General features: G+C 45.8%; 1 protein-coding gene across 1 annotated transcript in view; it reads right to left on the bottom strand.

Annotated features, from left to right (window-relative positions):
• EHD4 (EH domain containing 4) overlaps positions 1 to 12806 on the bottom strand; it is a 64360-nt gene extending 51554 nt beyond the window's left edge. The window contains 1 exon segment of the mRNA XM_038741154.1: positions 11474 to 12806. Coding sequence (XP_038597082.1) covers positions 11474 to 11709 — 236 coding nt within the window. The 5' untranslated portion in view covers positions 11710 to 12806.
• Between the last annotated feature and the right edge of the window lie 1881 nt (positions 12807 to 14687).

Here is a 14687-nt window from a genome sequence, read left to right as displayed (position 1 = left end):
AACTGAACTCCAGGAAAGGACAATATCAGGAATGTTAGGTTTGTCCTGCTTCCAAGAGCTAATATTTAGTGCCTGCCTCAACTCAAAGTAACAACAGTTTCAGGATGTACTCTGCTCTAAATCATCCCTTGTGTGATTGGGTACTCTACTCTTTTTGCCGGCATTTCGAAACTATGTTCGACATGCATTTATCCCACAGTTGGTATTTTTCAGTTCTACCACAACTGCCCAGATGAAACTGCAACAAACAGTCTAAATCAAACTGGCCACTGGAGATTCTGAAGTCTCAGTGAAAACACAATCAAGAAAGAGAAGAATAAACCTTCAACTCCCCTTGAGCCTTGCAGCTATGGGTACGAATGGCTGTTCTGAATTGATGATAGATTGGCACCAGTTTGCAGATTATAGAGATTATTATAATTATTATAAGATTATTATAGAGATTATTGAGGGAACAGAAGCAGTATCCAGAATTACATGTATCCAGAATTTCTCTCTATATAGCCATAATTTCTTTATCCATCTATCTATAATTTCTTTATATATCCACAATTTCTTTATGTATCTCCATAATTTCTTTATATATAATTTCTTTACAGATTTACATACAGAAGGTCCAGAGTGTCGGAATGACCTGAGTTCTCATCCCGGCTCCCCCACTTGTCTGCTGTGTGACCTTGGATGCTTCACTTTTCTGGGCCTCATTTACCTCAACTGTAAAATGGGGATTAAGGCTGTGAGCCGCATGTGGGACAGGGACTGTGTCCCATACAATTTGCTTGTCACTCATCCCTGTACAGTGCCCGGCAGATAGTAAGTGCTTCACAAATACCACAATTATTATTGTCATTATTGTGGAAGGAGGTAGTAGACAAGAGGAAGGCGGAAACCATTTTAGTGATAATGTGCAGTGGCTTTATATTGGTCTGACACATCAGTCAAGGCCCCCCCCCCCCCTTCAAAGCAATCCATCAATGATATTTATTGAGTACCATGTGAACAGCACTGTATTAAGCACTCAGGAAAGTAAAACAGAATTGTTAGACATTATTAGACCTTGTAAGCCACAAGGAGTTTACAGTCTACAGGGGGAGAAAAGACAAAATAATTATTGATAGGGGGAATAGAGTATTCTAGTTCATTTCCTGAAATATGCGAATCATAGTTACTCTTGAAGAGTCAAAGGGCAGGGGTTGGAAAGCATTTCATTGGATTTCAATTGACATTAGATCTGCTACCCCATCAACTGGTAACTGCTCCTCCTATTGAACTCTGTGAGTTGGTTTGACTTGGGCATTTCACTGCTAGAATAACAGAGATTTTGGCTATTTTATATCCATAATTTATTTATACGTGCCCAGAATTTCTCTCTATATAGCCATAATTTCTTTATCCATCTATTCATAATTTCTTTATATGTCCATGATTTCTTTATGTATCTCCACAATTTCTTTATATATAATTTCTTTACATATATATATATATATATATATATATATATATATCCGTAATTTCTTTACATTGTCTGTCTCCCTGTCTAGACTGTAAGTTCGTTGTGAGCGGGGAACACACCTACCAACTATTTTATTGTACTCTCCCAAGAGCATAATGCAGTGTTTGCACACAGTAAGCGCTCAATAAATGTGATTGATTGATGCAGGTTTCAATGTCAGGCAGACTTACTGGGTTCTAAAACAACGGCTGCCTTATGAATTTTAAAGGAGGCAGAACGGGTGCCATTAATAAACCAGGATGAACATGAGCGTTCATGTGCTGGGGCGGTCAGATATACCAGGCTATTATTATTATTATTATGTTAAGCACTTACTATGTGCCAGACCTTGTACTAAACGCTGAGGTGGATACAAGCAAATCAGGTTGACACAGTCCCTGTCCCCTGTGGGGCTCAGCAGTCTCAATCCTCATTTTACAGATGAGGTAACTGAGGCATAGAGAAGTGAAATGACTTGCCCAAGTTGTTTTTTATGGTATTTTGTTGAGCGTTTACTACAGGTCAAATGCTGTTCTAAGTGCTGGGGTAGACACAAGTTAATCAGGTCAGACACAGTCCTTATCTCACATGGACTCACAGTCTCATTAAGCGGGCGGACAGGTATTGAATCCCCATTTTGTAGTTGAGGAAGCACAGAGGAGTGAAGAGATCATGCCGCCAGGCAAGCGACGGAGCCGGGATTAGAACCCAGGTCTTCTGGCTCACGCTTTATCTATTAGGCCACCCTGCTTCCCCTGGTTTAAGACGACTGGGGGTCGGAAGGGACTGCCCACCAATCTCACTACCTTCCTCTTTTGGGGAGAGTTCTTATTTCACTTTGCACTTGACTCTCTAAGCAACTCCGATAATCACTCAGAGACTGAATTTAAGGAACCGAAAACTATGATGAGTTGAAAAAGCCTACTCTTCTTGCCTCAGAATGTAAGAGTTCTACATTACATTTACATCACTCTATGGCCAAGTTGCTCTCTCCCCTCCCGTTCTGCCCCCATTAAAAAGTGTGCCGCTTTGTCCCTGCTGGCTTTCCTTTTCCTTTAATGTTCCCTGCGTTTTTAGAGTTACGTTGGATTGACATAAGGTTGAACCTGGCCGAGGTTGGCAGGACTCAGACAGGCTCCCTAACTTCTTGAGACCCTAGATTCGGGCAGGGGGGCCAGTGAATTGGAAACCTAAGGCCTCCGGAAACTCATTTCCAGTGTCAGTCAATTGTACTTATCGAGTGCTTACTGTGTGCAGGGCACTGTACTAAGCACTTGAGAGACTACAATATAATAAACAGACACATTCCTTGCCCACAACGAGTTTACAGTCTAGAGGGGAGGCCGACATTAATGTAAATAAATTACAGATATGAACATAAGTGCTGTGGGGCTGGGACGGGGGGGATAAATGAAGGGAGTGAGTCAGGGTGATGCAGAAGGGAGTGGGAGAAGAGGAAAGGAGGGCTTAGTCAGGGAAGGCCTCTTGGAAGAGATTCATTCAATCGTATTTATTGAGCGCTTACTGTGTGCAGAGCGCTGTACTAAGCGTTTGGGATGTACAAGTCGGTAACATATAGAGATGGTCCCTACCCAACAACGGGCTCACAGTCTAGAAGGGACCTAGAAGGAGCAACTGTCCATTGGATATGAGGAGGGAGGGCACTCCAGGCCAGAGAAGCAATAAATTTGGGGCCCACTTCTGCTCCAGTGGTTCCAGGGCTACCTAACCATGGCCAGTAGTAGCCCAAGACCCAGAGGACCAGCTGGAGGAAACCCCTGCTTCACCCAAATTCACGTACAACACAGTAATGATAGACAAACGCGTATTCACTTTTGAAAATTCCCGATTTGGAGAGCACCTAAAATATCTCTGCCGCAATCCCGTCCATAACAGGGGGTATTCTAGGCACCGATACGTGACCCATTAAACCACCTTTTAGCCAGAAAAAGAAAGACCGAGAATATTTAACATTTCTGACCTCAAAGGCCTTTCCAAGTCCACCTATTAATAGTCTGGGATCTTGTGGCTTCTGGGGGGCAACGAATCAAAGATCAAAGGAGCAACATACTTTTCCAAAAGGGTCCCGTTTTACAGTTCCTTCTATACATATCCTGTGAGTTGAAAGGTTCAGATTTTGTCCTTGGCTTCTACCTGAGCTGTGTCCTTCCTGTGCCCCTGGGCAGAGTTGGCAACTCTGCCTCTGACTAAGATCCTGAAATCGAGACGTCAGCACAAAAAATGAAGGAACTTGAGAGGAAAATTGGACTGGGGAAACGGGTTATTCCAGAATTCCTAGACTGCTGAGGTTGATGATTCGACACCATTGCACTCTTTTACCGGCTGAAGTCGGGGGGCTCCTCGAAACAGCCTTATTGGGGGCTCAGTCTAACGATGGTATCTGTTAATCACTTACTATGTGTCAAGCACTATTCTGAGCGCTGGAGGAGATACAAATCAATCGGGTCAGATATAGCTCCTGTCCCTCATGGGGTGCATAGTCTAGACATTATGGTGATTTAAAGAGGCTCTTGCTAGCTTTCGAATATAAGCTCCTTGTGGGCAGAGACCAGGCCTCAATAAATACCGTTGATTGACTGATTCTGTTATACCTTCCCAAGCGCTCCGTGAAGCGCCTTGCTCTCTTTCGGTGTTCAATAAATACCGCTACTCTCTCGGCGGCTCCGTCCAAATTGCGGCTGGCCTGAAGTTGGTTCTTATTTATTTTTGCTTTATTAAGGAATTTCTTTCTCAAATGTAAGAGCGGAAGAAAATGCCATCGAAAGACAATTGAAAAAAGGGAAAGCAACACAGTATTCTAAATCAATGTCGCTTTTTCAGAGGAAGTATTCAAAATGAAATTTTATTCGGGGAGCCACATCAATAAGAGTAACAATTATGTCATTAGTTAAGCATTTACTGCGTGCCAAGCACTGTACTAAGCACTGAGATAGATTCAAAATCATCAGGCAGGACACAATCCCTGACCCATATGGGGCTTACGGTCTAAGAACAATGATCATGGGCCTCGGAGTCGGAAGGACCTGTGTTCTAATCCCAGCTCCATCACTTCTCTGCTATGTGACCTTGGGCAAGTCACTTCACTGTGCCCTCAGTTACTTCATCTGTAAAATGGAGATTGAGACTATGAGCCCCATGTGGGAAAGGGGCTGTATCCAACCTGATCTGCCCATATCCACCCCAGATCTTAGTACAGTGCCTGACACAGAGTAAGCACTGACATACCACAATTATTATTTATTATTATTCTCTGGACTTCGAATGTCACGCCCCTCCTGTCGGCACTTGATGTGTAAAACGATAATGACAAAAATGGCTTGGTCCTCCCATTAGTGAAATGCAAATGTTTAATTCCCAAGAACAAAATTACAGAAGCCCTAACTTCAAATGGACTAAAATATGCTTTTGAGCATAATTTCTGAGCATGCATTTGAGCCCTATCTGCCCATCTTGGGATTTCAATTTGATTCCTGAGGTTGTAAGTCTCTCCTTGGTAGTACAGAATTGATACCCACAGCTTCCTCTTGCCACTTTGACAATCACAGGGGTTTTGGATTGTTGGGTTTTGTGGATGTGACGTGAACAATACAATTTGGTGAGGGCCATAACCTAGCAACTTCCTTGATCTGACCAGAATTAGGAAAAACTAAATAAACAATTCTCCCTCCAGGAGGGCTTAAAATAGACTTAAAATACATAAACTGCTTGCTTATTCCCAATCGGGTAAATATTTTCAAACTTCACAAGGACAATAGGCCACCACACCTACCATCTGCCCTCGACTCCCCCTTGACCTGATCCGTTTAAGGGACAGGATTAAGCAGCTGAAGAGGAACTGAAAAGAAGTTGCAGTTTCCCAATCCCGATTTTTTTTTTAATTTTTAATGTTATTTTTTAAGAGCTTACTATGTGGCAAACACTGTTCTGAGCACTGGGGTAGATACAGGTCAATTCGGTCAGACACGGTCGCTGTCCTTCATGGGGCTCACAGTCTAAGCAGGAGGGAGAACAGGTACTGAATCCCCATTTTACAAGTTCTCTCTGCCAAGCGATCACTGCCTCCAAGTAATTTTTTTTAAAGGTATTTGTTTAGCACTTACTCTGTGCCAGGCATGGTACTAACAGCTGTGGTAAATACAAGCTAATCAGGTTGGACACAGTTCGTGTCCCACATGGGGCTCATAGTTTTAATCCCCATTTTACAGATGAGGAAACTGAAGCACAGAGAAGTGACTTGTCCAAGGTCTCACAGCAAGCAACTGAAAGAGTCAGGATTAGAACCTAGGTCCTCTGATTCCAAAGTGTACAGTGCAACAGCGTTGGTAAGAAACATTCTCTGCCAACAACGAGCTCACAGTCTAGAGATCAGCTCACAAGACTGGCCTAACAAATATTTCAGATCTCCAAACATTTCCTGTTCGCCTACCAAATATTCCAGGTCTCCAAGCTTTCCCTGCTCCTTTTTTTTCTTTCCCAAAGGAGTGGAATTTGAACTGTGGCAACACCATTTCTTCAGGAGAAGCAGCATGGCCTAATGGCTAGAACCTGGGCCTGGGAATCAGAAAGACCTGGGTTCTAATCCCAGCTCGGCCACTTGTCTGCTGTGTGACTTGGAGAAAGTCACTTCACTTCTCTGTGCCTCGGTTACCTCATCTGTAAAATGGGGACTGTGAGCCCCCCGTGGGACAACCTGATCACCTTGTAACCTCCCTAGCGCTTAGAACAGTGCTTTGCACATAGTAAGCGCTTAATAAATGCCATTATTATTATTATTATTATCCTCTGTTTCTCATTTCTCTCAACTGTAAAATGAGGATTAAATAAATAAATAAATATGGTATTTGCTAAGCGCTTACTATGTGCCGAGCACTGCTCTAAGCACTAAGCCCTATGTGGGACGGGGACTATGTCCAACCCAATTACCTGGTATCTATCCCAGCGCTTAATACAATGCCTAACACATAGTAAGCACTTAAATAGCATGATCATTATTATTATTATTGATTGGAAGTGGTGGGCTATCTTTCCCTCGACTACGCTCTTTGGCTTTAACTGTTTTTCTTCCAAAGACTGAAATCTTCCCTCAAGCTCACTCTCATCTCTCCCTAGTTCAACAAAACGTGTCTCTAATCCCATCTCCCCATTCAACTACAGCAATCCATTCTATGATTAGAGCACACCACCGCAATCATTTTGCCCATTAAATAATTTAAAAGCCAAATGACTTCCAAACAAGGACTTCTGTTTTCAGTTCCCATCCCTTTCCTGTCTCCTATCTTCGCCTGGCGGGCCCCCTGATATAAATGGTCTTCCTGACTTCTTGGGTTGATGGGAAAATTTGGGGACTTTAATCAGGTTATCTTTCCCAGTGTACACATTAACCTCTTAATAAATATTATCACTACTATTGTGACATTTTTCAGGGCTCTTTGTAAAATTTCCTTCCAGGAAATTTGCCAGTAAAGTCCAGTCCAGAAAACTCCTGCCATAATGAACTGTTCGGGCATTCATTAAGCATTTACTACGTGCTAAGCAATGGGGTAGAAAACTAGATCAGATTACCTGATCAGACACAGTTCCTGATCCACAGAGGGCTCACAATCTAGGGTCTACAGGCAGTAGTTATCTAATAATAATAATAATTATTAGATTATTATAATTATAATATTATTTATATATTATGCATAATTATATTATAAATATTATTATTGTCATATTGGTTAAGTGCTTACTATGTGCAAGCATTGTACTAAGTACAGGAGTAGATGCAAGGTAATCAGAGCCTACATGGGGCTCACATCTTAAGCAGGAGGGAGAACAAAATCTGAATTCCCGTTTCACAGACGAGGGAACAGAAGTATAGAGAAGTGACTTGCCCAAGGTCACCCAGCAGGTAAGTGGTGCAGCTGGGATTAGAACCCAAGTCTTCTGATTCACAAGCCTGGGTCCTTTCCACCAGACCACACTGCTTATCCCCATTTTACAGAAGAAGGGAAGGTTAGGGAAAGGGAGGTGATTAACTAATACACAGAAATTCAACTGCATCTCAATGAGAGTTGTATTCACTGTCCCTTAAAGTTTTTTTTCATCTCTTGTGTCCGAGAATAGCTGGCACTACCACAGTAGGTACTATTTTTGTTACATTTTTTGTGTCTGAGAAATGGCTCCGTCATCTTCAGATTTCTTTAGCGTCCAACTGGGGCTCAATAATTACCTAATAGTGGCCAAAGGAAAGACGTAATAGCCAAAACATACAGGAGGTACTCTGAGTATCCCGGCGGCAAATATTTGAGGTATAATTATAATAGTACATGCGCTTACATAGTACCTTTTATATACAAATGAATAGGGTCAATAAATGTAAAAATAGGGTCCATAAAAATTTAAAAAAGCATTCCAACTGCTATCCTTGTCTCAGATACTCTTCCACAAAATCTTACATAGTACCTTTTATATAGAAATGAATAGGGTCAATAAATGTAAAAATAGGGTCCATAAAATTTTAAAAAAGCATTCCAACTGCTATCCTGGTCTCAGATACTCTTCCACAAAATCTTCATTTCTCAAGAAAGTTTCTGAATGCTCACCCCTGACACTAAATTTGCTTCGTGATAGTAGTAATAATAGTAATTATCTTGCCATGCGCACAGCATTGTACTAAGTGCGGGGAAGGAGTACTCAAGTGGGAATTAACCAATGGAATTTATGGAGCGCTTATTATGTGCAGAGAACTGCACTAAGCACTTGCTCAAACCTGGACTCTTTCCCTAGAGGGGCTCCCAAACTCCGGGCTGCCATTGCACTGCAATGCACGTTCAGATCCTTGGAAATTCAAAATAGAGACCTCTTTAGAGTGAAATTGAAGGGATCGACTGGGGAGGCAGGGGAATGGGTACTGGAGCCCTTTCTAAAAAAGTCTTAAAAATATTTAGCAAATTACACTTGTATTGGCAAGAACAATGGAAAACATGGTTGAAAGGCAGCACGGCCTAATGGATACAGCATGGGCTTGGAAATCAGAAGGACCTGGATTCTAATCCTGGCTCCGCCACTTGTCTGCTGTGTGACGCTGGTCAAGTCGCTCCACTTCTCTGCGCCTCAATTACCTCATCTGCAAAATGGGGATTAAGACTGTGAGCCCTAGGACAGGAATTGTGTCCAAGCTGATTACCTTGTATCTACCCCAGCGCTTAGTACAGTTCCTGGCACGTGGCAAGCACTTAACAAATACCATAAAAAAATGAGGGGGAGGGTCGTTATAAATAAGTTTGTTAGAAAGTGGCTTTACTGTAGATGAAGGACTCCAAAACTTCTGGTGGGCAGGGAACGTCATATTGTTTTCACTGTACTCTCCCAAGCGATTAGTGCAGTGCTCTACACACAGTAGGTGCTCAGTAAATGCTATTGATGATGTTAAAAGACTCCATCAATTGCATAAGATTAGTGGAAGAAAATTTTTTTATTTTACTATCTTATTGAGCAGCCATTGCCCAGTTCCACGCAGGACGCTCTTTTTTCCCAAACAATTTCTTCCAATCGACCGACATTGATCTACACCAGATTCACCTAGATATTTTAAGCTCCAACTACATCTTCCTCTCCACTTAGAGGAACTATCCGGGCCACAGGGACAGAGAAAAGGAGGTCACTTCGTAATGGAAGCGAAACACTACCAAATATGGCCAGGTCTTTCCCAAACTCCTATCGAGGCTGCTTCCGTTTCAGTTGGTACTCTGTACAAAAAAAGACCCTCTAAATCACCGGCCAAGCAGAAAATGGTTGTCAAGTGTCTCTCACTCCAAATTAAAAAAAAAAACAACACACTGGCAAAGACATATGGCCCCATCTCAGGAGAATGAGTTTCACATTCAGAGCCAAAAGAGTTCTTCCGTTACATTAAAAGTTAAAATCATCAGGCAAGCACACACAATTGTTTGCTTTAGATGGTACAGAGCTGGCAATACAAGTCTATCCAGTCGCGGAGGTGGGGTAGAAAACTATCCACCTGGAGAAAATGGAAAGTTTAGTAACTTCTAGTAGCAATATGTAACTTTCAGCTAGCAGGGCAAGCAAGGAAAATATGTTTGCCTGTCGCAAAAGTGGGGTAGAAAACTATCCACCTGGAGAAAATGGAAAGTTTAGTAACTTCTAGTAGCAATATGTAACTTTCAGCTAGCAGGGCAAGCAAGGAAAATAGGTTTGCCTGTCGCAAAGGTGGGGTAGAAAACTATCCACCTGGAGAAAATGGAAAGTTTAGTAACTTCTAGTAGCAATATATAACTTTCAGCTAGCAGGGCAAGCCAGGAAATTATGTTTGCCTGGACACTATTAAATGTAAGCTTCTGGGAGTCAGAGAGAGAAGAATGGGATCACGGTGTATACTGAATAAAGGGGAGATGTGTTCACTGAATAAAGGGGAGTTGTGTTTACTGAATAAAGGGGAGTTGTGTGGCCCACAGGAGCGGTGTGCTGAGGTGTCCAGGAGCGTGGCCAAACCCCGTCAGGCAGCCCAGACCAAAACTCTCGGGAATCCCCCTCCTACTCCACTTCCGTGGTAATATCACAGGTCAGAGCTCCTTGTCTCTTCCTTTAAGGAGGGCTCGATTGTGAAGATGTCCCGTACTGTGACAGCAGCAGTTGGGAAGGGGGGGAAGTGCTTATGTGTGGGGGGAAGGTGGAGAAGTAGGGAGGAGCTGGGAAAAAGGGGGAGAGGAGGAGTTGGGGGAAAGGGGGGAAGAGTTGGGGAAAGAGGGGAAGGAGAGAAGGGGGAAGAGTTGTTCAGGGGGTGGAATTGGGAAGCAGTATGGCCTTAAAGAAAGAGCCTGGGCCCAGGAATCAAAGGACTTGGGTTCTAACCCTGGCTAGACCTCTACCTGCTGGGTGACTTTGGAAAAGTCACTTCATTTCCCTGTGCCTCGGTGACCCCATCTGTAAAATGGGGATAAAATACCTGTGTGCCCACGTATGCTCTCTCTCTCTCTTCCTCCTCCCCTTAGACTCTGAGCCTTGGGAGGGACAAGTGCCGAGTCCAATCTGCTTAGTACAGTGTTTAGCACAAAGTACTTAATGATCATCCTTATTATTATTATTATTATTGGAGAAGCAGCATGGCTCAGTGGAAAGAGCACGGGCTCTGGAGTCAGAGGTCATGGGTTCAAATCCCCTCTCTGCCAATTGTCAGCTGTATGACTTTGGGCAAGTCACTTAACTTCTCTGGGCCTCAGTTCCCTCATCTGTAAAACGGGGATGAAGACTGTGAGCCCCCCGTGGGACAACCTGATCACCTCGTAACCTCCCCAGCGCTTAGAACAGTGCTTGGCACATAGTAAGTGCTTAATAAATGCCAGCATTATTATTATTGTTTTACTCTCCCAAGTGCTAAGTACAGTGTTCTGCACAAAGTAAGCTTTCTATAAATACCACTGATTGATTGATTACTGGTGGAGGGAGTCGGAAAGAGAAGTTGGGGGGCCCAAGGATCAGAGGAAGAAGCCCCAGGAGGGGCTCATGGGGAGGTTGAGGACCCTCGGGGTGGAGGAAGGGAAAGAGGGGAAGGCTTAGGGGAGGGTGGGAAAAGCGGGTGGGAAGTCTATTCGGTCAGGGCGGGGCAGGAAGGGAGGGGTTAGGATAGGAGGGAATGGGATGGAATGGGATGGGATGGGGGGGGCGCAGCAGTATGGTTTAGTGGAAAGAGCCCGGACTTGGGAGTCAGAGGTCATGGGTTCCAATCCCGACTCTGCCACTTATTGTCTGTGCAGCTTTGGTCAAGTCACTTCTCTGTGCCTGTTCCCTCATCCGTAAAGTGGGGTTTAAGTCTGTGAGCCCCACGTGGAACAATCTGATTAGCGTGTATCTACCCCTGGGCTTAGAACAGTGCTCGGCACCTACTAAGCGCTTAACAAATACCATCATCATCATCATCATCATCATTATTATTGCTATCATTATTGTTATTGTTACCGGATGAAGGTGGTCTTGCCGGTGCTGTACTGTCCGACCAGCAGCACCATGGGCTTGTTGTCGAAGTCGGCGTCCTCCAGGGCGGGCGAGTGGAAGTCGTGGAAGCGGTAGGCCTCCTCCAGAGGCAGCACCTTGCGCAGGTAGAGCGAGCGCAGGCCGCCCGTCACCGTCTGCACCGCGTCCGCAGCCCCGGCCCGCTCCCGGCCCATCCCCTGGCGACCCAGCCAGCTGAACATCCCCGCCAGGTGCCCGACCCCTGACCCCCGGAGAGCTGACCTCCTCGCCTGGCTGACACCTCACCTGACTGACCCTTCACCTGACTGACACCTTGGCCTCACCTGAATGAGCCCCCGTCTGCCTGACTGACACCTCGGCTGGCTGACCCTTCACCTGACTGACACCTCGACTGACTGACCCTTCACCTGACCGACACCTCGCCTGGCTGCCCCTTCACCCGAATGACCCCCTTTCTGACTGACCCCTCGCCTGACTGCTCCCCCTGACCTGACTGATGCCTCGGCTGACTGCCCCTTCACCTGACCGACACCTCGCCTGGCTGCCCCTTCACCCGAATGACCCCCTTTCTGACTGCCCCCTCGCCTGACTGCTCCCCCTGACCTGACTGACGCCTCGGCTGACTGCCCCTTCACCTGACCGACACCTCGGCTGACTGCCCCTTCACTCAAATGACCCCCTGTCTGACTGACCCCTCGCCTGACTGCTCCCCCTGACCTGACTGATGCCTCGGCTGACAGCCCCTTCACCCGAATGACCCCCGTCTGACTGCCCCCTCGCCTGACTGCTCCCCCTGACCTGACGCCTCGGCTGACTGCCCCTTCACCTGCCCGACACCTCGACTGACTGCCCCTTCACTCAAATGACCCCCTGTCTGACTGATCCCTCGCCTGACCGGACTGACACCTCGGCTGGCTGCCCCTTCACCCGAATGACCCCCTGTCTGACTGACCGACTCCTGGCTGCTCCCCCTGACCGGACTGACACCTCGGCTGACTGCCCCTTCACCTGCCCGACACCTGGGCTGACTGCCCCTTCACTCAAATGACCCCCTGTCTGACTGACCCCTCGCCTGACAGCTCCCCCTGACCTGACTGACACCTCGGCTGACTGCCCCTTCACCTGAATTACCCCCCTGTCCGACTGACCCCTCTCCTGGCTGCTCCCCCTGACCGGACTGACACCTCGGCTGACTGCCCCTTCACCTGACCGACACCTTGACTGACTGCCCCTTCACTCAAATGACCCCCTTTCTGACTGACCCCTCGCCTGACTGCTCCCCCTGACCTGACTGATGCCTTGGCTGACTGCCCCTTCAACCGAATGCCCCCCTCCCTGACCGACCCCCCCTGACCTGACACCTTCACCTGCCCCTTCACCTGACTGACCCCCCCCCCCCCGCTGACTGACCCCCACAAAGCAATGACCCCCTCAACTGACAGACAACCCGGCCGCCTCAGCCACGCCTGACTGACTGACTGACTGAGTGACATCACCGCCTTCCTGTCCCCGGCCCCGCCCCTAGGTGCGTCGCCCAATCACCAGCCGCCACGTCACAGGATTCCCCTTCCCCCTCCCTTTTCCGTCGAGCCGGCGGCCTGAGGTACCGCCTTCCGCCGCCCTGAAGAGTTGACTGTCAAGTTTTAATAAATAATAAAGATGGCATTTGTTAAGCTCTTATTAAGTGCCAGGCACTGTACTGAGCGCTGCTAATTAGAATGGACACAGTCCCTGTCCCACGTGGGGCTCACAGTCCCCATCCCCATTTTATAGGGGAGGTCACTGAGGCACAGGGAAGCTAAGCAATAATAATAATAATAATGGTATGTGTTGAGGGCTTACTATGTGACAGGCGCTGTACTAAACGCTGGGGTGGATCCCCCCAGCGCTTAGAACAGTGCTTTGCACATAGTAAGCGCTTAACACATGCTATTATTATTATTATTATTATTATACAAGCTGATTAGAATGGACACAGTTCCTGCCCCACGTGGGAGTCTCAGTCTCCATCCCATTTTATAAGTGAGGTCACTGAGGCACAGGGAAGCTAAGCAATAATAATAATAATAATGGTATGTGTTGAGGGTTTACTATGTGACAGGTGCTGTACTAATCGCTGGGGTGGATCCCCCCCAGCGCTTAGAACAGTGCTTTGCACATAGTAAGCGCTTAACAAATGCCATTATTAATATTATTATTAGTAGTAGTAGTATACAAGCTAATTAGAATGGACACAGTCCCTGTCCCACGTGGGAGTCTCAGTCTCCATCCCATTTTATAAGTGAGGCCACTGAGGCACAGGGAATTTAAGCAATAATAATAATAATAATAATAATGGTATTTGTTGAGGGCTTACTATGTGACAGGCGCTGTACTAAACGCTGGGGTGGATCCCCCCAGCGCTTAGAACAGTGCTTTGCACATCGTAAGCGCTTAACACATGCCATTATTATTATTATTATACAAGCTAATTAGAATGGACACAGTCCCTGTCCCACGTGGGAGTCTCAGTCTCCATCCCATTTTATAAGTGAGGTCACTGAGGCACAGGGAAGCTAAGCAATAATAATAATAATAATGGTATGTATTGAGGGCTTACTATGTGACAGGCGCTGTACTAAACGCTGGGGTGGATACAAGCAAATTAGAATGGACACCTTCCCTGCCCCACGTGGGGCTCACAGTCCCCATCCCCATTTTATAGGGGAGGTCACTGAGGCACAGGGAAGCTAAGCAATAATAATAATAATAATGGTATGTATTGAGGGCTTACTATGTGACAGGTGCTGTACTAAACGCTGGGGGGGATACAAGCTAATTAGAATGGACACAGTCCCTGTCCCACGTGGGAGTCTCAGTCTTCATCCCATTTTATAAGTGAGGTCATTGAGGCACAGGGAAACTAAGTAATAATAATAATAATAATAATGGTATTTGTTGAGGGCTCATTATGTGACAGGAGCTGTACTAAACGCTGGGGTGGATACAAGCTAATTAGAATGGACACAGTCCCTGTCCCAAGTGGAGCTCACAGTCTCCATCCCCATTTTTTGGGGAGGTTGCTGAGGCACAGAGAAGTTAAGCAATAATAATAATAATCATGGCATTTGTTGAGGGCTGAGTTAAGCACTAATAATAATTTTGGTATTTAAGCCCTTACTATGTGCCAGACGCTGTACCAAGCGCTGGGGTGGATACA

Source organism: Tachyglossus aculeatus (genome assembly GCF_015852505.1).
Source record: "Tachyglossus aculeatus isolate mTacAcu1 chromosome 12 unlocalized genomic scaffold, mTacAcu1.pri SUPER_6_unloc_1, whole genome shotgun sequence".
Lineage (NCBI taxonomy): Eukaryota > Metazoa > Chordata > Mammalia > Monotremata > Tachyglossidae > Tachyglossus > Tachyglossus aculeatus.
The sequence above is the reverse complement of the archived record's forward strand: the minus strand, read 5'-3'. Positions and strand labels throughout refer to the sequence as shown.